General features: G+C 37.6%; 4 protein-coding genes across 9 annotated transcripts; 3 read left to right on the forward strand and 1 right to left on the reverse strand.

Annotated features, from left to right (window-relative positions):
* Positions 1-536: 536 nt before the first annotated feature.
* LOC119999376 (subtilisin-like protease SBT5.3) lies at positions 537-5669 on the forward strand. Its single transcript, XM_038846891.1, has 11 exons — positions 537-759; positions 870-979; positions 1049-1146; positions 1244-1408; positions 2277-2385; positions 3295-3832; positions 3985-4082; positions 4194-4439; positions 4576-4690; positions 4779-4992; positions 5073-5669. Exons 1-11 carry the CDS (start codon positions 676-678, stop codon positions 5606-5608), a joined length of 2313 nt encoding a protein of 770 aa, XP_038702819.1. The 5' UTR covers positions 537-675; the 3' UTR covers positions 5609-5669.
* A 991-nt stretch (positions 5670-6660) lies between these two features.
* On the forward strand, positions 6661-11570 carry LOC119999377 (glucose-1-phosphate adenylyltransferase small subunit 2, chloroplastic). Its single transcript, XM_038846892.1, has 9 exons — positions 6661-7086; positions 8071-8367; positions 8593-8862; positions 8976-9155; positions 9612-9715; positions 9810-9921; positions 10112-10210; positions 10357-10476; positions 11108-11570. Exons 1-9 carry the CDS (start codon positions 6811-6813, stop codon positions 11222-11224), a joined length of 1575 nt encoding a protein of 524 aa, XP_038702820.1. The 5' UTR covers positions 6661-6810; the 3' UTR covers positions 11225-11570.
* On the reverse strand, positions 11483-16517 carry LOC119999379. Of its 3 annotated transcripts, none has more exons than XM_038846899.1 (5): positions 16256-16517; positions 15078-16012; positions 14888-14951; positions 13739-13926; positions 11483-11874 (listed from the first exon to the last, which is right to left on the reverse strand). In XM_038846899.1, the coding sequence occupies exons 1-4, from the start codon at positions 16346-16348 to the stop codon at positions 13756-13758; spliced, it is 1263 nt and encodes a 420-aa protein (XP_038702827.1). In that variant the 5' UTR covers positions 16349-16517; the 3' UTR covers positions 11483-11874; positions 13739-13755. The 3 variants fall into 3 exon arrangements, with proteins under 3 accessions (XP_038702827.1, XP_038702826.1, XP_038702825.1); XM_038846898.1 differs by lacking the exon at positions 11483-11874 and adding an exon at positions 11971-12257; XM_038846897.1 differs by lacking the exon at positions 11483-11874 and adding an exon at positions 12511-12808.
* Positions 16518-16714: 197 nt separating this feature from the next.
* LOC119999378 (vacuolar cation/proton exchanger 3-like) lies at positions 16715-22057 on the forward strand. Of its 4 annotated transcripts, none has more exons than XM_038846895.1 (13): positions 16715-17198; positions 17259-17391; positions 17544-17789; positions 17877-17944; positions 18235-18263; positions 18428-18624; positions 18766-18978; positions 19571-19699; positions 20042-20158; positions 20286-20339; positions 20733-20849; positions 21152-21248; positions 21586-22057. In XM_038846895.1, the coding sequence occupies exons 2-13, from the start codon at positions 17344-17346 to the stop codon at positions 21612-21614; spliced, it is 1344 nt and encodes a 447-aa protein (XP_038702823.1). In that variant the 5' UTR covers positions 16715-17198; positions 17259-17343; the 3' UTR covers positions 21615-22057. The 4 variants fall into 4 exon arrangements, 3 of the variants coding, with proteins under 3 accessions (XP_038702823.1, XP_038702824.1, XP_038702822.1); XM_038846896.1 differs by having other exon boundaries at positions 17291-17391; XR_005468400.1 differs by lacking the exon at positions 16715-17198 and having other exon boundaries at positions 17206-17391; positions 21136-21248.
* The last annotated feature ends 1194 nt before the right edge of the window (positions 22058-23251 follow it).

The raw sequence follows: 23251 nt of genomic DNA on the forward strand, positions 1-23251 counted from the left end.
ATCAACGGCGGTTTGGGTGGACCCCGGCTTATCTCATCTAGAGGCAATGACTCGTATGTCGTGTCCAAAGGCTCGCCAGTTCATCATTAGCCAATTATAGGGGCGGCTTCGCCGGCTTGGATAGGACTAGCTTGGCTAGAATGAGACGGCTTTGTCTTTAATCTTGGCGTCAATGTTATACTTTATCTTCCCAAGAAACTATGAAGTGTGGAGTCGAATTTTCAAACTCTGCTCAACCAACAATAAGATAGGTTAGTCGTATTTGTGAATTCCCAACCAATTGGATATAGTCTAATTGGCCACAGTGCCACACTGAATGGACTCGGAAGGTGTTAAGTTGAGTTTAGATTAACAATACTCTTGTAGCCGCGCTCCATTATGGATGGAATCTCATTTCTCCTATTTGTCTTCAATATCACGTCCCGAATTCAAAATAATGGTGGAACCTTCCATGTGAGTCCACATGAAAGCTATGTAGATATAGTCAAGAGGTATAGTTTACTCTCCCAAATTGGTGTTTTTCCTTCATTACATTAAGAAAGAGTAATATAAATTGATCAAAACTACTCACTCCAAGGTCTGATAGATGTTTTTATAAAGTTCCATTTCTTTATAAAAGGAAGCAAACGGGGAGAACACAGAGGAACACACAGTCTCTAAACTTGTCAGCAAGCAATGAGACTTCTGGGTCATACACTTTGGTTCCTTTCATTTCTTCTCTTCACTTTTTGTCAGAGACCCACGTTTGCTTCAAAAAATGTGAGCATTTCCATCAGAATACATATCTGGATAGATGGATATTTATTTATATTATGTGTTGGTGGTGAAATCTTTTTCTGACTTCAATTTCTTGTCATGTGGTGGTGAAGACATACGTTGTGTATTTGGGATCCCATTCACACGGTCCTGAAGTCTCATTGACTGACCTCGAACGAGTGACAGAGTCTCACCTTGAGTTTCTTGGATCGTTTGTTGGAAGGTAATGCCTGGTAACTTCTTCAGTGAGCAAAAACAATGGCTTTGTAACGTATCTGGGTTTTCTCTACAGCTCTGATGCTGCAAAAGATGCTATCATTTACTCATATACAAGGCATATCAATGGATTTGCTGCAACTTTGGAAGATAACGTAGCTGCACTGATTTCAAGTGAGAAACTTTCACACTCCTCTGTTTACCCTCTGTCTCTGTTTACTCTGTTATATGACAATTTTGTGTTATATGTGTCTTATCCCATCCAATATAGAACATCCCAAAGTTGTTTCACTATTCTTGAACAAAGGCAGAAGGTTACAGACAACTCATTCATGGAGTTTCTTGGGACTTGAAAACAATGGTGTTGTTCCTTCAAACTCAATTTGGAAGAAGGCGAGATTTGGTGAAGGCACAATTATAGGCAATCTTGATACTGGTGAGGGGCCCATTATTTTACATAAGTTTTAGCCTCGTAGATTGTAATTAACTTCAACATTAAGCATAGTCAGGATCTGGTTTTGCAGATTAGATCTACTGTGTTAATTAATCAATAAAACTATGCATCTTTGACTTTGACTGAATCATGCATTAAGAAGAAGAGGGTTTTCAGCATTGGGTGATTATGATAATGATGTTATTGACCAAAACTCATAGCTGCATTAATACTGCGCATATTGAGTTTTTATATTCCGACCCTTAATGGTTGAATGATTTGACTAGTCCACAAAATACATTAAATTAATGTGCTTCTCCAATCAAGATTTGCTGAACATGTCATATTATATATATGTACATATAAATATTACGTGTCAAGTTATTTACCTTATATATATATTTATCTAGTTATTCATAAAATTATATTTATACATATATTTTCTAACAGTCAATGGTTGAGACAGGAGAATTCATATAACTATCATGCAGTATACTTTATGTCAATGTCCTCCGGATAATGAACTTGTTTTGCAGTGTATGCCCTTTGATGGCTTTGGATCACCAAAGAATAAATAAAGAGAACTTATTGAAAAATATTAAGCACAAATATAAATTTATTTTTTATTTTAGAGTTGAGTATTCTGCTGCTGTGATTATTGAAGTTTATAAAATTCATATATTTTTTTATATATGGAGTTGAGATTTGAGAAGCAATGTGTCTGTTTCAGTGTCCTTCTTTAGAGTGGATTCTAAGGCTACTTAGGGTTTATCATTCTGGTGTGCATTAATATTTGTCATTGTCTTTTGCTATCAAATTTGACTTTCTATAGCTTGCTTTTGATAATGTGGATGTCTATATATGTATATAGGTGTCTGGCCTGAATCCAAAAGCTTTGACGATAATGGCTTGGGACCAATTCCTTCTAAGTGGAAGGGAATATGTCAGAATGACAAAGATGCTAGTTTTCGTTGCAACAGGTCTATTTTTCCCAACTTTATCAGCACTTGGTCTGTATTTCCTGCTGTATATTCTCTCAATCATGATATCTGTTTGCACATAATTTTGCCTTGCTCTGAAATAGAGAGCTTCAACTGTTGCCAAGATAGTGAAGCATTTTCTCTTCATCCAGGTTCCCTAGCTTGTCATATAAATTAGAAACTGCATGTCCTTGTGATGATCTAGGAGTTTCTTGGCATGACATCATTTACGCTAATTTATTTTATCCAACGTTAAAAGGGGTATCTTTAACATCGCTGACTTCTTGGAATCAAGGAAATAAACTCCTAAAAAGCAGAAGTTATTCCATCTTGTTTGATGTTGGGGAGGAAAGGTATCCATATAAAGCACATTTATTTTGGAATTTTCAACTAAAGCTTAATAGTATCAGCTTTTTCCTCCTAGAATCATTAAAAAAGAGGTAAAATTCAGACGAAAATAGATATTTCTCTTTGATAAATAACATTCATTAATGGATGAATTCATGAAAAATCAGGAATTTTTTTTTCCTGTTGAAGGAGATAGTTGCGTATCCACAACATTTTGTGTGTTGAGATTACGATTCCTTGTCAGCTGCCAGCTGCTTGAAACTGCTGTCTTACTTCAAACGCTTTTTGTTGTCTCTTAATTACTCAGACAGCTTGTAGCTCCTTGACAAAACATAACAGGAAATTATAATAAGCCAAATAATTGTGTTCATACGTTGTATTCAGTTAAGTTAAAATCTACCCAAGTTAAGCTTGTCATATTGTTTCACTAATCTAGTTTAATTGGTGCGCACCATTACCGTTTAGTTATTTGCGCATAATTTTCAAAACAAATGAGCTATTTATTTTGTGACTTTCCTGTGATAGTGATTGACTATGTAAATTATTGTGGAAATACGGAAGGAAACTTATTGGAGCAAGATACTTCAACAAGGGCTATGCTGCGGTTGCTGGTCCACTCAACTCCTCTTCCTTTGACTCTCCGAGGGACGATGATGGCCACGGGACTCATACCTTGTCAACAGCCGCAGGCAGTTTTGTGCCAAATGCTAGTGTCTTTGGCTATGGTTTAGGAGAGGCAAAAGGAGGTTCTCCGAAAGCTCGGGTTGTAGCATATAGGGTGTGTTATCCTCCAATAGCTGGAAATGAGTGCTTTGATGCGGATATCCTAGCAGCATTTGATGCAGCGATACATGATGGTGTTGATGTGTTGTCAGTGTCTTTAGGAGGAGATGCAACTCCCTTCTTCAATGAAAGTGTTGCAATTGGCTCTTTTCATGCTATCAAGCATGGTATTGTAGTAATTTGTTCTGCTGGTAATTCTGGACCTGCAGATAGTACTGTCTCCAATGTTGCCCCATGGCAAATCACAGTTGGTGCTAGCACCATGGACCGGGAATTCCCTAGCTATGTTGTTCTTGGGAACAAGATGCGGTTAAAGGTTTACTTTCTTTATTAACAACTGTACTGCCTTAACACGGATTATTATAAGTCAAAACAGAAACAATTCCTTGAGCCAATCCAATTGAAAATGTTAGTGGCTACTTGCTTATGTCCAAGAACTTACCAATGCATACTATCTTGTTTTGGAAGGGAGAGAGTTTATCTGACACAGCACTGCCAAGCAATACGTTCTTTCCGTTAATCAACGCCGGGGATGCTAAAGCTGCTAATGCATCTCTGCTAGCTGCGTAAGTATTCAACTATTTATGCTTCTAATATATTCATTCTGTTAACCAATAAAGTGGCACTTCTATATTGTGATGCATTATATAATCTATGTGTATATTTAATTTATGCAGAAAGCTATGTAAGGGAGGAGCACTTAATCCTGAGAAGGTAAAGGGAAAGATCTTGGTATGTCTTCGAGGAGACAATGCAAGAGTGGACAAAGGCCAGCAAGCTGCCTTGGCAGGTGCAGTCGGGATGATTCTTGCTAACGATGAGGACAATGCGAATGGAATTATCGCCGATGCTCATGTCCTTCCTGCGTCTCATATCAGCTACACTAATGGTGTTGCTGTTTTCACTTACCTCAATTCCACTAAGTATGTTCAAGTGTGTGTTATTTTGACCGTCTTGTTTGACATATGAGCCACGAAGATCACACTCTCTGTGCAGAGATATTCATAACCTTTAATAGTCATAGTACATAGACATAAATTTTCATGATAAACATTGCAGGTCTCCTACTGGTTATATTACACATCCAGTGACAGAACTTGGCATAAAGCCATCCCCTTTCATGGCGGCCTTTTCATCAAAAGGACCCAATCCCATTACACCTGAGATCCTAAAGGTAATAGCTATTCAATTCATCTCGTTTCCTGCTATGTAAATTAAAATTATTTGTTGAAGACTCGAAGCAAGTTTTATTCCATCTGCAGCCTGATATCACTGCGCCGGGAGTGAGTGTAATAGCTGCATTTACTGAAGCACAAGGACCGACAAATGAAGATTTTGACAAGCGTCGAGTTCTGTTCAACTCAATATCTGGTACCTCAATGTCATGTCCCCATGTTTCGGGCATTGTTGGGCTTCTAAGAACTCTTCACCCGGACTGGAGTCCTGCAGCTATTAGATCTGCCATTATGACCACTGGTACAAGACTAGTCCCCTTTCATAACTTATTGACGCCTTATGAATGCAGGCATATTCTGATTCTATGAATTGTTTTACAGCCACAACACGAGATAACAATCTGGAGCTGATTCTCGATTCATCCTTTACTACAGCAACACCGTTCAGTCGCGGAGCAGGACATATAAACCCGAACAGTGCCATGGATCCAGGTCTAGTGTACGATTTAGGTCTCAACGATTACTTAAACTTTTTATGCGCTTTAGGGTATAACGAAACACAACTCTCATCATTCTCTGGTGGCCCTTACAAATGCCCCATGCCTATTAGTCTTACCAACTTTAACTACCCTTCCATTACAGTCCCAGAGCTTAAAGGCTCGATCACCTTGTCTCGAACGATTAAAAATGTAGGTTCACCAGGTACGTATTATGCTCGTGTTAGAAAACCAAATGGAATTTCAGTTTCCATCAAACCAGGGAGCTTAAAGTTCAACAAGCGCGGCGAAGAAAAGACCTTCAGTGTCACCTTTAAGGTCAGTGAAGCTAGTGTAGTTAAGGATTATGTATTTGGGGAGTTGCTGTGGTCTGATAGTAAGCACAGTGTCAGGAGTCCTATAGTGGTGAAGGTGGTGTGATGGACTAATTTGATGTGGTTGTTTGATGGGGGACTAATTGTTCTAAACCATTATTCAACAACCATGTTTGTCTTCTATATAGTATATGGAAAATAAAGGAATTCTCATAATTAATAGATGAGCAAGCAATATTGTCCATCATTACAATTTTTGTACCCTTCACTCTCTTACATCGTAAGATCGCAAGCATATCGCATAGTTTTTGTCCTCTAGATCCCAACGATTTGTTCCAACTATCTCAAATATTATTGAATGCATTGCTGTCAAACCTTAAATTTAAGGGCTAAATGAGACCTTAAGATCTTAGTAGAAAATTCAATTTTATGGAAGAAAGAAAATAGATTGCATCCCCTATTCCCCTTAAAGCTATAACATAGGAAAACCTAACTAACAGTAAAATAAAACAAGCAAGGTCGATACAATATTTGCATTTCACATATTAGTCGTGAAAACTCTTCATTTCAAATGCCTTCTCTTACAAAGAGGATTTGGTCTCAAGTAGTAAAACAGCATCATGGGCTTTGGCTTTTTTGGGTTTCGGTTGTATTATATTATTATACACTACGTTTATTGGGCCGAAGTTTGGGCTATATTTAGAGTTGACCCAGTTGAATTGGCATGGCCATACGGGCCCATACCCCATTATCAATATTCTTTTCTGAGCCGCCTCTTAATCAAATAGGACAATGGTAGAAACCTCCAAAATTTAACCTCTAAAAATTCCCCAAATCTATGTTGTATTAAAATAGTCATTGATTAAAAACACAAATGTAGGACCCACTTCACATTCAACCCTTCACGTTAAATGTGGGTCTTTTAGAGGTCAAATTTTGAGGGTCTCAAACATTATTGAATCAAATATTCCCTCTTCCCACACTCAATAATTAAATACTTATATAAAACGTAAACATCGTGACAAGCTCCACGTCATCTCCTATTTCTTCCCGAAACGACGTCCACCTATATTATGCAATTACCATAACACCCCTCACTTATTTCCAATTTGGTGAATGTGACTTCGAGACCCATTCTGTAATTTTGTGTGGACAACAGTTTCCCAAAACCCATCAGTATTCGATCCGATCGTCCACATAAAGTAGGGAGTTCACATCTCTCTCTTCTTCACTGAAGACTGAGGACTGAAGCTCTCTCTACAAGCTTAGCCTATCACGCACATAAGCAGAACTTTCAGTTTGTTTACAATGGCGGCGACTATGAATGCGATCGGGGTGTTGAGAGTGCCGTCATCGGCGTCTTCATCATCGTCGTCGCATTCGTCGAATTTGAGTAGGAAGGCTTCCTTCCGAGGCCTATCATTCTCGTCATCTCAGATTTCCGGAGAGAAGATTTCATGGCAGGAGTTTTCTGGTCGGCGCGAAACAGCTTCTAGAAATCAGAGGACTCCAATCGTCGTTTCTCCGATCGCAGTTTCGGATTCGAAGAACTCGCAGACATGTCTTGACCCCGACGCCAGCCGTGTAAGTTTTTCTCTATTACTTTTTATATCATTCTAATGGTTAATGATATGCGGTAAGTTTCTTTCTGTTTCCTTTCGATCTCTTCAAGTTGTGGTTGGTTGTTTCACTCTATCATGTTGGATGAGCTGTTGCTGTTTGTTGTTACTTTTGTAATGCAATTTTATCTTAAATGCGTTTCACCATTGGATTTGTGGTCAACTGTGCTGGCGAATTTGTCTGGAGCTGATCGCTCTTCTTGATAATCGGAATTGAACTTCTGAACATGACGACTTGCTATTTTTGTTCTGTCTCTGTTCTTCGTCTAGCCGGAGGCAATGAGAAGAATGGTGAATTATTATTCCTAAGTAGCTTGAGCTTTTTTAGGCCATTCCAGATGAGGAATATGGAATGAAAACGATTATATGTACACGCTGATATGAACTTAAATTGTTTGTGAGTTTTGCTGGTTCTTTCTCCTATGAATTTTGTGAAATAGGTTGTGATTTTCAAAATTCCGCATTGGCCATTGTTTTATTCTATTAAATGGTGAAGATATGACTTGACTTGAGCAGAAAAGATTTACTTGCATTTTGGCCAAGTTGCTGTTATGACAATCGCATTTGTGATCATTGCACTTTTTGCTGTCACCGGCGTATTCCCAACACATTTGGCATCTTGAACTAGTTGCAGCTTTCGTAAAGGATTCTACAAGGCATAGCAGCTTTCAAGCAATTTTGTTGAATTTAAGGATGATTAGTGGTCAATAACTACATGGATTGTTAAAGCAACTTATATTGAATGCTTGAATATCGTTTCGCTAGTTTTGTCTTTGAATCTTATCTTCGACAATGGACCGGATTCAATAGCAAAAATAGACACTTCATCTGTCTCCATCTAGTTGGCTTATGAAGCTGTACTTAATTGAATTAGGTTCCAGTTCTGCATATAATTTGTCTCAATTCATTTGAGGATTTAAGTGAAATTTGTCTGCACATTTCCTGACAGAGTGTGTTGGGCATTATACTTGGTGGTGGTGCTGGGACCCGTCTTTACCCACTTACCAAGAAAAGGGCAAAACCTGCTGTTCCTTTAGGAGCAAATTACAGACTGATTGATATTCCAGTGAGCAATTGCTTGAACAGCAACATATCAAAGATCTATGTTCTCACACAGTTCAACTCTGCATCTCTCAATCGCCACCTTTCTCGGGCATATGCCAGTAACTTGGGTGGTTACAAGAATGAAGGCTTTGTTGAAGTTCTTGCTGCTCAGCAGAGTCCAGAAAACCCTAATTGGTTCCAGGTGAGAAGCCTACTTAATCCTTCCTCCCCTATTCTGTTGCCTTTGTTACTCATATATACAATTTTGGAGGTTGTTTTATCTTGAGGAAATTTTTTTGTACGGTTAGCATTGGCATTACCAGTTTGTCGAAGTTAGTCTTAGTCTTATTTCTTCATATCATTAATATGTTGAAAACATGTGCTCTTTTAGTCTCACATTTGATGACTACGTTTGCTCCTATAACAGGGTACAGCTGATGCAGTTAGACAGTACTTGTGGTTATTTGATGAGCATGATGTCTTGGAGTTCCTGGTTCTTGCTGGGGATCATTTGTACCGAATGGATTATGAGAGATTCATACAAGCGCACAGGGAAACAGACGCAGATATTACTGTAGCTGCACTCCCAATGGATGAAAAACGCGCCACTGCATTTGGTCTTATGAAGATTGATGAAGAAGGTCGTATTATTGAATTTGCTGAGAAACCAAAAGGGGATCAACTGAAAGCTATGAAGGTAGAAACTCTTGTCAAAATCAGTTTTTCAGATTGGATCTGTTACGACTTTCCAGTTACAAAGTAGGGAAATGAGATAATCATCGTGTTTTCTTTCCTCAACTTGATGTTCAGGTTGACACGACCATATTAGGCCTTGATGACGAGAGAGCTAAAGAGATGCCATACATTGCTAGTATGGGAATCTATGTCATCAGCAAAGATGTGATGATAAATCTACTTCGGGATAAGTTTCCTGGAGCCAATGATTTTGGAAGTGAAGTTATTCCGGGTGCAACTTCGATTGGAATGAGGGTATGTACTGTTCAATTAATCTTACTATTGGCAGTTCCTTTGTGTCAATCACTTAGAATGAAATGGTATTGTCCTGTCAAAATTGTGGAATGTCTGATCAGATGAAGTTTGTACATCCTATTTTTATCTAACTTTTTGACACAACTTCAAGGTGTGTATTATATGAGGGATGCACACCAGGCAAACCCAAAAATTGTTATTATTAATTTATAGCACTACATTTACCAGCACACACATTTAGACTCTGGGTCACAGGTTACTGGGTCCTGTTCTTATGTGCTATTTGAATCTTTATTATCATTTGAAAAGCCTGAACTTAATGCATTTCAGTTGCTGGATAATTTAACACTATATATACTGTCTCTCTTACACACACACCCCATGCAAGAAAATCATGCGCTTGCTTGCATATTTCTATGGAAGTCTTTGTGATATAAGTGGCTTTAACTTCTGCAGGTTCAAGCTTATTTATATGATGGCTACTGGGAAGACATTGGTACAATTGAGGCATTTTATAATGCAAATTTGGGAATCACTAAAAGGCCATTACCTGATTTCAGGTATGTCTGGTTCTGGTTCAACTAAGTTAAGCTGTGGTTTCCTTTTAGGTTAATGGAAATTTAACATAACTGGATTTTGTAACCTGTATTGCAGCTTCTATGACCGTTCATCTCCAATCTACACCCAACCGCGCTATTTGCCTCCATCTAAGATGCTTGATGCAGACATCACTGATAGTGTTATCGGTGAAGGTTGTGTGATCAAGGTAATTTCTTGTTAGGCCAGGATTGTAGCAATGCTTTATATTGGTATATAATGCTTTCACCCCTAAATAAGGCTCTTGCATCTCAATTGTCGGACTCAATTCACAGTTATAAGGCTAAGATGATGGAGGTTGGAGATTTTTTATGCGATTATTTGAGTTGTTTTATGTTGTTATTCATATTTAACTGCAGAACTGTAAAATTCACCATTCTGTGGTTGGGCTTCGATCTTGCATATCCGAAGGTGCAATTATAGAGGACACATTGCTGATGGGAGCAGATTATTATGAGGCAAGTCATCACAACATTCTGTGTGATTTAAACCCGTGTCTCGCTAGTTGGATAAAGTATCTGGAATCAGATATGAATACTACTTGTGTTTTTATTTTTTGTTCTACTTGTGTTGACACTGTCTTCTTTTCCTTATGTGTTTCCAGACAGATGCTGACAGGAGATTTCTGGCTGCGAAAGGTGGCGTCCCAATCGGTATTGGCAAGAACTCTCACATCAAGAGGGCCATAATTGACAAGAACGCTAGGATTGGGGAAAATGTGAAGGTTAGCTGTTATCTAACTTTACCATGAATGGTTTTGCCTTACTGAAATTGAAATAGTCCCAATCATTATATGACAGTGCAATAGGCATCTCATTTCGTTGTTTGAGAAACTTAGCATGATAGTTCCATGCCCCTCACCATTCCGTAAACCCATAAAAGAGAAAAAGCTCGAACAACCATATGAGTCCAACTGCATCTGGTCTTGGTCTTATTACCTATGAATCAGAAGATCATGGTTGCACGATTATTACCTTCACTAGCAGTTTTGTTATCGGAAACAAAGTAGGTGGTTTCTACTTTCTAGGGCTGTCTCAAAAAAGGAAAAAGGACGGTTGATGACTGATGACAGATTGGGGTGATCATAATTCACGAGAGCCCTGGGATCATGGCTTTAACAAAGAATTCTGGTTTTGTACGAGGATAAAAGAACAAATAATTTTATATTGTCCTTCAGGCCAAGATAAAAAATCTGATGAGAAGATGATCCTCTGAGGAACTCTTGGCCTTGGCCTTGTGGTAGCCTAGTTTTCCCGAAATGCTTTGTTAATGTGGAAGTATGGCATAGACTAACACAATTTAATTATTTACATTTTCACAACATTGATTTTTTTTACAAGGGAATGTTGTTTCAGATCATTAACAGCAACGATGTGCAAGAAGCAGCTAGGGAGACGGATGGATATTTCATAAAGAGCGGGATCGTCACTGTAATCAAGGATGCTTTGATACCTAGTGGAACCGTGATCTAGAAAGCACCCAACTGTTTGACAAGTTACCACGGGACTCTGCAACTCTACCGCAGTTGATTGACACAAGATTTATACGGTAGCACTTCCCGTGAGTTTTCTGCTGTCTCTGTTTTGTCATACGCAACAATGTACAGCTTTCTCGGTTTAATTACAATACTCAGCATTAAGAAATCCAGAGCTTGTAGCATAGAAATCATTAATGCTGAAGATGCATAGAATTATTCTCTCCTGCCAATTTTGAAATACACCCAAAAGGGGTAAAGAAAGCTTCAGTTGACATTTATTCATAACAGAGTACATGTTTATAAACTTCAAAATATTATCACAAGATATGTGTTCCTTGCCTTGGCTTGGGTTGATGCCATCGGATAGGTGTGCTGTGCTGTGTGTGTGTGGGTGTATAGACTTTATGATATGATCTGAACATGTAGCTACAAAGAAACAAATACACAGTATTTAACATACTCTCCTTGGAGCTGGATCATGCTAGGTCTAATATATATTATAGTTCCATTTCATAATGATCCGGCTGGCTCTGGTCGAAGTGGAGGAATTTGTGCCACCGCAGGATTACATATTGGAACTCTATTATTGTCCGGAGCCGGGAGGCAACAGCCTCGGACTTCTCTGGGAAATTTATCTTCTTGCGACGGAAATCCCAGAAACAGACATATTAAAGTTTCATCTTTATAATTGGCAGACACATACAAAAAATGAATAAATAGAGAACTGTAGAAATAACACAAACAGCAGTGCAACTCCTACTAGTAATCCCATTGAACTTCGACATGGTTTAGCAGTCAATATGTTCTACAACTCCTAGAAGAATAAGTGCTGCATCTAATTCTAAACTCTTGCATTGACCTTAAGCTATTTAATTAGTTCTCAATTTGATAGGAATAATAACAGTTGCAGTAAACAAATTTAATAACTAATTCAGAAACACTTGTCGATTGTCATCTGCCACTCAGTATATACAGCTTTGAACAAGTCACTTTTCTATATAAGAATCTGCGGAAGCCAGAGATGGGCCCTGCAGATCAAATATAAAGGTTGCATTTCAGAAACTTGTAATTCAGAAACAGTTAAATTAGAAGTCACAAATTCAAAATAACTGGGTAGTTGGCCCTTCGACGACCAAAAAAGAGAGAATTGACATCTGACATTATGATATATAGCTTTGAACTTTGAAGTTTGAACTTTGAACAAGTCAATTTTCAGCTTCACCACCTTTCTTTTTATTCCAAGCCAACTTTGACTGAAAATAACAAATGAAAAATAAAACATCAACTGTTCTATGTCCAGATATATTTAATAGATATTCTTGTTAAGCTTCCCAGAAAATTTGGAAAAACCAATATGCTACTCCAGCTCAGTTATTTTGGCATACAAAAGCATATACATAACGCAATTGATGGTTTACTTAGACCATCTTCAACCTCTAGGCACGTTTTCTTCTTGCCATCTTCAACCTCCAGGCACGTTTTCTTCTCGCCATCTTACACTGTGGACTTTCTTTCTGAATATTATAAATTTCATCGAAGGCTGAATTCCCTTTTATGTTTCTAATTTTCTTCAGACATCCTAAAATCCAGACACATCAAGATAGATGTGGCAACACAAAGGTGACAATGTCTTCATCAATCATATGAACCAAATACCAATACAAGTATACAACAAATTTTGAATGACAATCAGATCCATCAAAGGATACAATGGCGTGATATGATAAGCTAAGCCTACAATTTAATCTACAGTGACTAGATAGGAGCATTCAGTTTATTCATATTTCTCGACAAAAATAAAACCAGAACTATGTAAAAATTAAATACAAACCAAACAATTGAATAAAACCATTCAGTTCAGAGAGGTTTGGTTTTTCAGTTTATTTGAAATTTGGGGCACCTTTGTACTTTCTAGACATTGCCATCAACCTTACCATATCTAACAATCACTTCAAAATCCTCTCAATTATGAGTCACTTCTAAGTCACTAGATTTGAGATCTTTGCTTCCATGACTGGTTTAGGATTCTTTGCGCGGTAAATGTCAACAAATATAACAGGGGAAAAAGAAAATTATGGGTCCATTTTGTTCAGCATTTTTCTAAGAGCATATATGCTGTAACCCATAAAAGAAAAGAGACTTATTTTCAGAAAAAAGATAAAAGAAAAAGAAAAAGAAAAGAGACTTCTCATGATCATCAGTAACAGGGAACATATTGCTGCAACATAAGAGATGACAGCATAGAGACAAAAGGCTGGTAGATATAACCTTTTGCAATAACTTCAACAGATGGGGAGACAAAACTTCAAACCAAAAAAACGAGTAAAAAACTATCCTCAACAACTATCAATGTAGGATACTAGGATGTGGAAGCAAGATAGCGTCAGACAGGCGTGTTAGAAATTTCAAGTGCCAAAGTTCGGATAAATAAGAAAGAGAGATTGGAATTATGAGCTGGGCCAAATATTTAAAGCAAAAAAATTACAGTAAGGATGATGTTAATGGTTACCTTCATTACGTCATCATTCATAGTAACGCGTTCTTGCCTTCTGCGGATCCTTTGGCTAAAATCTTCCTCCATTTGTCTTTGAGATCAGTAGAAGTACGATTTGAATTAAAAACACCATGACCAAATTCCAAGACTTTCCTCCAAGGAAAATTTACGTTCACGTTGGATGAAAATTTCTGCACTCCTTCCTGCATCAATAAAATAAATGCTAGGAACTTAGGCAGTCAAACCTGGCATATTTCCTACTCACCCGTTAATTTGATCTCAACTTTAACATTCAAAATCTTTCAAAGATTATGCTGAATCAACACTATCATCAAATTTTGAAAAAGACTCTGTATTTATGGCATATAAACACAAGAATATACCAATAAAAAAATGTCACTTTTCTTGTTTAAAGAAGTGAAACTTGACGGTGAAAATCAAATCATAAAACAACATCTTGCAGCTGTTATCTCAAGACATAAATCCAAGTCATCGAGGCAATGATGCATGAGATGAAAGATAGTAGAAACAGAGACATAAGTTTCAGATTCTCATCCCCTTGGTCAGCAGTGTATGTTCTACAATAAGGGTAATGCAATCAAATCAATCCTCACTATCATCACGTAAATTGTGCTTCTCAGACATAAAGACAAAGGAACTATAGTTATCATTTGGTAGGTAAAGTAACTTGGCTGAATCCGACTCAGGTAAACCCTTACACGTTTTCCAAGTGAATAGGTTTCCATAAGAATCATATTCACTAGATTCATTCCAATGTCTATTCACAGATTATCAGATTTCATGAGGGATTCAGTAAGCTGCTGAATAACTTCAGCCTGAAGTTATCAACACTGGAAAAAATTTTAAACTTCATCTACCTTGCGGTAGGATAAATTAAAAAGATTGTGTCACAAAAAAAATTTGATTGTCCAAAAATTCTACAGAGGGAGGTAATTGCAATAGTCAAAGTCAAAATGTACATAAAGTCTCATAGAATTTTCACACTGTTTCTTACATTTAATTCATGACAACCAGAAACTTTAGTCTTTCATATATCGAAGGGAAAAAATGAAGATGGAAGCTAGTAGCTTCATCTCTATGAGTTACATTAATTGGGCAGTACAGGCAAAAGAAGGCAAAAATGTTATGTCCACCAGGTTTTACCGTTAATATGTCTTCCTCCTCCTGTGTCCAACGTGCTCTCTTACGCTTTTCATTATACACATTACTGCGGTCAAAAGAAAAGAATTATATGCATGCGCATGAAAGAGTCTGACATCTTGCAGCAAAATTATGCCATTAACAACACAAAAACTCCAAGATTTTTTTTTATTATTATTATAAAATAACTCACATTTGATAAGAAGATTCTGGGGATTTTCCTGGCTCTTTGTAGGTAATTTCTTTCTTACTTTGATTTTTAGCTCTTCTCTCCAGTGTCTTACGTATCTGAGGCGATGATTTCTTTGAAGGATCAACATTCTTGCCACCTACTTTCATTTTACTTCTCTGTTTGGTCAGTGTCCCCTGTTCCAAAGGGGCCTGAGTGTCTGAATCAGATGCTTCAGACATGTCACTATCATCTGCAGGTGCAGGCATCTTCAGACCACTGTCTTTAGAAGTTAAAACGGTATTTTCTGCAGCTTCCGGATGTGCTTGTTCTTCTTTCTCCATTGTGGCTTGCTTGTCTTTGGACATATCAGCTGTCACTGTTCCTTCTGTTGGCATATGAAGTGAAACATTCACAAGTATATCTTCTTCAATACAGCAAGTATTTGAAGGCTCTGCTCGCTCTTCATCTTCAACACCTCTCTCATGGTCACAGCAATCCAGTGGTGACATATTTACACCATTCTCTTTAGCTTTCCCATCCTTCATATTTTCCTGGTCATCCTCCACAACTTTGAAATTTATAAAGTCGGACAAAGCCTTCTTCGCGAGCATAACCTCCTTCCTTAACTCCTGTTTCTTTTCTACTGCCTGTTTGAACCAACAATAGGGGCAGCGGAAGTTTCCCACATCATCTAATCTAGGTTTGAAAGGCAAGCACTTCTCGTGAACAGCAACGGGACAGTCACTAACACTACAAACCAACATTTGGCCTACCTCATCGCATTTGATACATGTCTCTCCCTCAAACCAATCTCCATCCATAGAAACTCTAGATGGACCTAAATTATCACCGCTTCCCCCTCGACCATCCATCTCATCATGAGAATTCACAGTTAACCGTTCACCTTCTTCACTCTTGCTCCCACTCCCACTTGCATCTTCTCCATTATCATTACTCTGTGCAAAGTTAGTGAGCATTACACCCAATGAATCATCTAATAGTAACTGCTGAAGCCATATTATACAATCACAAGCAATTTTAACAGGAAATTTGCATTAGCATAATAGAATTGACGAACCAGCAACGAGTAATACGAGTAAATTTACAGTCTTTTCAGTCTCGAACCCAAACCTCAAAGAAATACACGGGCAGCGTCACGCACATAGAGATAAAAACGCAGAGAGAGCGAGGGAGGGTACCATTTCAAGAACAGGAAGTCGTGTGGAGAGGGGTTTGACAAGAAGAGGCGATCTGCACAACTTTGGCCTACGCACGAGGGTTTTGGTTCTCATCTCTCCAATTCCGGTACTCGACCAGTGCCAGATTGTTGTTATGGATGGAACTTTGAACGAAGAGTTTCAATTCTTCAATCAGACGAACCAGACCAAGATACAATCACAATTACTGCGACGGAGTGTCGTCGGGGCACGATCGGTTTACTTCGATTTCCGATTTTCTGCTTTCGATCTTCGACGCTTTGGAGTCGGGTACTCTATAATATCAGTTCTGAACGACGTCGCATTCACAAATCACAAGTGCTTCGTCGTGGGCCATTTGGGCTTCTCTTATACTGGTCAACTTTCAATGTTAGGCCCAAGGATGGCTTAGAATGGGCCCATTTCACAGAAATACCAATCCAACGGTCACTTTTAAGGATTGCGCCAGGAGCCTCAGATTAACGGTAAAAAAATGTGGCTTCATATGGAAGGCGGTTAAGCACCGTTGACACGGATATGAGAGATTGTCCAGGAGTATCTCTCTTCGCTACAAAGAATCAAAGACGTGGCGAGAATGGTGCCGCAATAGAGTGTCTATTGATAAAAACCCCTTGTTTTTCTCTTTGATGGGTCTATGATTTTTCTCTGAACAATGCATACCAGTTGTTTGCTTAAATTACTCAATAATGCTTTCTCCTTTTCTTTCTGTTGCTTTCCCATCATTCTTCTCATTTCGCAATCATAGTAGGATTTTACCGTAAAATCTTGACAATAATCTTTCTTGTTTGTTGACGTAGAGGATACAAAAGATATTGACTTTAAAACCACCCAACATGAACCAAGGTGGCTTGTGAAATTACTGGGAAATTTCCTTCTTGGAAGTCATGTTCTGGGACAAGTTTTCCATAGCTTAATAAATACATTGGTACGTCTGTCTCTCTCATTTTTCCTATAATATGGGAGATTTGGACTCTTATGCATATAGTTTGATTGTGGAGAAACTGGGTCTGGGAGCAGTGATGTCCGTACGTGGAGATGGAATTGTCTCTGTGGCTTATTGAAATCAAACAATGGAGAACCATAACAATCCGATTGTTCGAATCCATTCCCATGCTGAGGTCTATTCGTCCATTTTTTCATTATTATTTTTCTCATAATAATGGAATTTGAAATCTTATCCAGTTTCACCATTTTGTGTGTGTCTAGGTTATTTATTTATTCAATTTGAAAATGATGATATATTATTGATGGAAGGCTTATTGTTGAACAGATAGCACCACTAGAGGAAAGGGCAGTTCTGGAGTTTCAGGATGAGAGTCTTGATAGTCCTGAATCAATTGCCAGACATCAACAAGATAAAGTGAATGCCATTGATTCTCAAGATGGTCTCGCCGCTTACATCAGAAAGAATAGTGTATTAGATAGCATAAAGATTGTAATATTCTCAACCAAACTCAACTTACTTATTCCTTTCGGACCTCTAGCAATCTTGGTGGATAAATTCATTGGTAATCATGTGAGTGGTGTGATCTCAACTTTTGTATTATCGTTGAATGGATGATAATAAACTGATTTTGTTTTACTTTTCTTGAGTACATTTTAGGGTTGGGTCTTTGTGTTGAGCTTATTAGGCATCATACCTATGGCTGAGCGTCTGGGCTTTACTACAGAGTAAGGTTTCTTGCAATTTGTACCTTCAATACATAGATAGTTTGAACATGGGGAAAGTGCTCTAGTTCAGGGGAACATATTGCTTTTCTACTGAACATTCTCCTTACCCAGAATGTCTAAACAAAGAACAAACTTCCCGAGGATATAAAGGGAAAGAACTGAAAATTTTTACACCAATGGGATTTATTCCAGGATATAGCATATGAAGCTTAGATGAACTGAAAATCTGGAAATATTGTTATTGTGTATATTGCTGAGTACCTAATATTTTGTGATTTTTTTTTATGCAGGCAGCTTGCTTTTTTTACTGGACCAACAGGTATTTTTCATCTTTAGCATTGCTAACCTCTATTCAATTGCTGTTTTTGTAATAATAATAAGAGTCGAATTTGCTAATTCAACTTCTTTCTCCTTTGCTTTTAATCCATCAGTTACCTCAACTATGTTTGCTCTTTGACATGTAATTCATTTCAAACTTGGCAGTTGGAGGTCTTTTGAATGCTACTTTTGGAAATGCAACAGAATTGATAATATCAATTTTAGCATTAAGAAATGGCATGATGCGTGTTGTTCAGCAGTCGTTACTTGGGTCAATTTTGTCCAATATGCTGCTAGTTCTTGGATGTGCATTCTTCTGTGGTGGACTTGTAGTTAGAAAGAGGGAACAAGTGTTTAATAAGGTACACTTGCCCCCCTTTTTAAGGATTGGGGGTTGTTTAACTTAGCCGAGGAATGGTGCTTAGTTGTTTATTCTCTCTAATATGTATCATATTTTATTGAGAAAAAGAATAAGGTTCAATTTTTTCTAATCTTGTTCATAGGCATCTGCTGGAGTGAACTCTGGATTGCTCTTGATGGCAGTCATGGGCCTTTTGTTTCCTGCTGTCCTCCATGCTACACACACAGAAGTGCATTTTGGGAAGTCTGAGTTGGCTCTTTCTAGGTTTAGTAGCTGTGTCATGCTTGTGGCCTATGCAGCCTTTCTACATTTCCAGCTGAAAAAACAGGACAAGCTATATGTTTCAGTTGATGAGGTTAGAATCTTGTATATTTCACAGATTAAATTAAAGAAGTTATTATGTGTGATTTTGATTTCTAAGTTCGAATATGATATACGAATGTTGGTCGGTATCATGTATTGTCATTCTTCAACAGCTATGGAATTCGATTTTTTTGACCATAAAACTGTTCTATAAAATACAAGTTATTCCACTTTTAAGACAATACGACATTTTGCATTTCTGATTTTGGCGTAAGACTTATATGTATATTAAAGTCAGAGTAACATGTTTTTGACATTCATTAGTTAAATCGACATATATTCTTTCCTATTTGTGATATAGACTGACAGAATATTAATACTTGCATTCTGGAGGGCAATTTTGCTTGTAATTTCCATTTGTAGATAAGTTGTACAAAAATTAAAACCTTAATGAATTTGATATAGTGGAATGTCGATCAACCTCATGTCAGTAAGCTACAAGTTGTATTTTATGCTCTAACCCCTTCAACTCCCCCTCCCCACCTCAATCCTCTTAATCTTTAAAAGCTTTTTTATTGGTCCTTTATGTAAAAACTTCTGAAACACTGCTCTTTGTTACTTATTAATAATTGGCTTGAAATCAGAGTCCAAGTCAAATAAATACAGATGATGAAGAGGATCCTGAGATCTCGAAATGGGAATCAATAATATGGCTCTCCCTTATTACTTCATGGATTTCGGTCCTCTCAGAGTACCTAGTTGATGCCATTGAGGTAAGTTTCTCCTGTTATTATATTCAATATTTTTCTGGTTAGTTGATTATTTTCCACACATATTTTAGCCAGACATTGACTGGGCTATAAAATGAAGAGAAAATTCCATTGTTTTCTTCTTCAACATTTGTGGTTGGTAGCAATGAAGAATAAAATTTCTATGACAATTTGCATTTATATAGCCATTTAATATCTGGCCAGATTTCCTTAATATTTTGCATCTTCTTTGTAATGTGATTGTCCTCATGTTGAAAGATGTGAAAGTATTATGCGCTGGAAGGAAGTTTATTTGCTTTATGCTTGTTTAAACTATTCTTAAGGTAAACCTTATTTTCTTTCCAGGGAGCTTCTGTTTCTCTGAAGATGCCAGTGGCATTCATTAGTGTTATTCTGCTCCCTATTGTTGGCAACGCAGCAGAGCATGCGAGTGCAATTGTTTTTGCTATGAAAGACAAGCTAGTGAGTACATGTCCCATTGGTGTCATATCAAAACCTTATTGTCTTAGTTATCTTATCTTTCTTTTTTGAGCTATTTTAGGACACCCTCCCCATCACTAATCACATATTTACTCAATTTCTTGTGTAGGACATATCTTTGGGTGTGGCAATAGGTTCATCAACACAGATATCTATGTTTGGGGTAGGTACTAAATTTTATGTAAATACATGCACCTCATTGACCATTATGCATACATTTTGGTATCCAGATATCAAAATTACGTGTAATTTAATATGATGTTCTCTAGTCGGTTGCCATGATTTTATTTCAATTTGAAGCTTGTGGGTATGGATATGGAGAATATTTCTTTTTATTTTATGTATTTTAGCATCTAATAAAGAACCAAGGACTAAAGTAACTGAAAAGATCTAGACTTGTGCTTTCTATATAGTTTTGAGGCTGCCGATTAGAATTCCCTCTATTGTGAACTTTGGTTGGTCATAATAAAGCTTGAAATAAATGCAATCCTGTGGCATATTAACTTTTTTCCTCTTCAAATATTATCTGTTATTTAAAGCGTAATTTCAACTGCAGGTCCCCTTTTGCGTGGTCGTTGGGTGGATCACAGGGCATCCTATGGACCTAAATTTTCAACTTTTTGAAACGGCCACACTTTTCATTACTGTTCTAGTAGTAGCCTTCATGCTCCAGGTACTCTATTCGATTGTGATATGTATTCCGTGCTTTCTTGGTTGCCATCAATGGATGGGAAAATAATGCAACAATTTCTATTACTCATCAATAGTATTGATTTTTCGAAAATTATTTAGCTGTTGATGACTTGAATTCGGAGAACCTGCGATCACCTTGTTAACATTATAATTGATGGATGAGATTGAGAATATTTGTCTCTCCTCATTTATTGAAGTTGAACTATAATTTCTTCTTAGCTTACAGAGCATTTAAATGTCACACCTTGGGTTTTTGACGAATGTAGGATGCTGAAATTGCAGGAGGGGACCTCTAATTACTTCAAGGGATTAATGCTCATTTTTTGCTACCTGATAGTTGCTGCAAGTTTCTTTGTACATATAGACCCCACTTCATTAGGTAGGTTACTCTCCCTTCTGAATCAAATGGTCAAATGGGAGCCCCAATGGCTTTTAGAGATTTAGTCTTATGTTTTCATAATATGTTGTTTTTTGATTATCTATACGAATTGGTTCAGTTGTATATTGCTTTCTGATTTCAAAATTTTCCATCTGGGCATGATATTATAAACTGTCTTTGTGATAATTTCTTAATCTGCTTGAGGGTTCTGTTGTATTTGTCTGACCTAAGATTTGACGGCATAGATATTTTGCCAAGTAGATTGATCATTGATGGCATCTCAACTTGACATTTCTCCACAGTTTGCACGTTTGACGCTATGTTGTGATTTTTGCAGAACATGAACCCGGCAAACCAAGTGGATGAAGAGAATGGATCACTGTGGTAGATAGCTGAAGCGTAAGCACTGTTCCATGTACAGAAGAAGTGGTTCTGGTCTAAACCTCCCTCTGAGTCGATTGAGAGTGGCAGATTTAGCCAGATGGTTCTACTAAGATGCTCAAATTGACAGATTCTATGAGGTGGTTCTGGGGCTCAAGGTCTATATTGCAATTCCACTCGACTTTATATGATTTTAGTTTATATATCTTCTCAGTACTGCTATTTCAATTTAACAGTTCCAACTTCCAAATCTCGTTGTTTAGCTCATTCTACAGAATTTTGATATCACTGCATTTTTGCTACTTGAAAGATGGCTGGAATAGGCTCTTTATACTGAAATTTTCAAGGTAGGACAATTAGTAATGTCAAATATAAGACTCGAATACATTCTTTTCACTCAATAAAGAGTTTTCTTCGACTTTTCAATCTCCTTATCGCCTCTCTCTGTTTATAACTTTCTTTTATTATGATTGGCTTTGGCTACTTCTTAGTGTTAAAAAACATGGATTCGGGTTCAGCTCTATATAGGATAACCATACTAAGTTGTTCTTGCATCCTTCTTTTAGGTCTACTCAGTTGTCATCTGTCAACATTTAGTAATAGTTTTATCTGGTCAAGGTTTAGCTGCGAGTTTTTTCTCTTTACATATAAGCACAAACTCTGCCTTAAAGAACTGAGAACAACACATATCAGCCCTGAAACCTTCATGAAGATGGAAGTTGGTAGTAGTCTAGTAGATATTCTCGTAAATTCTCCATGCAACTTCTCTATTAAATCCATGAGATTTAGCAGCGTATGATAATGATTTATTGTTTGTTATCAATTACCGGTGGATTAAGCACTGATGTGGATTAACGCGTTAGGACTGGTCAAATTAAGCATAAAAGAAGTATATCCACCCTTAAGTTCCTGGAAACTAGATTTATTCTGCCACAGATATTGTCCGAATAGGGAAGCTCGGACCGGACATTATGTCGACTTAGCATAAGGACGCAGCAGAAGACGACATCATGAAACTTAGACCCCAACGTGCTGCCGTCCTGCCAAATAAAAAAGAAATATCTGCAGTTACAGAGAAGCTTCGGCTTTAGTTTTCTTTGAAATCAAGTATTTTTATGACCAGGTGAAAGAAATAAGAGTATCTCTCTTACTAACACCTATATATATAATCACTGAGAGTATGCATCCATTGTTGACAACAAAAGGAACCCAATTGATGGCTAGAATCCTCGAAATTGTAGAGGAGGAGGGTGTTTACATTCTCTCAGGTGGGATTCTGCTACTTTGCCAGATCCTTGTGGGGGTCGCGATTATTTCGATGATTATATTAGCTTGTGTAGATGGTGCAACTGAGAAGCCTGGGGAAAATGACCCCCAAAAAAAGGAGGATGAGAAAAACAAAAACGAGGTCACCATCACTTGCTGCGGTGGCGGCTGCGAGTGTGGGGGTGGGGATGGTGGTGGCTGCGGTGGTTGTGGCGGTGATTGAGAGTTGATCCCATCACCACTGCCACCAGCCACCGTTTTGGGTGAATATAATAAACCTTTTATACTTGTTCGTTCTTTCCTCCCTGAAGTTCTTTCTTGCCTTTTTTGAGTTTCTTTAGTAGTCTGTCATATAC

The sequence above is a fragment of the Tripterygium wilfordii genome, chromosome 6 (assembly GCF_013401445.1).
Source record: "Tripterygium wilfordii isolate XIE 37 chromosome 6, ASM1340144v1, whole genome shotgun sequence".
Taxonomy (NCBI): Eukaryota; Viridiplantae; Streptophyta; class Magnoliopsida; order Celastrales; family Celastraceae; genus Tripterygium; species Tripterygium wilfordii.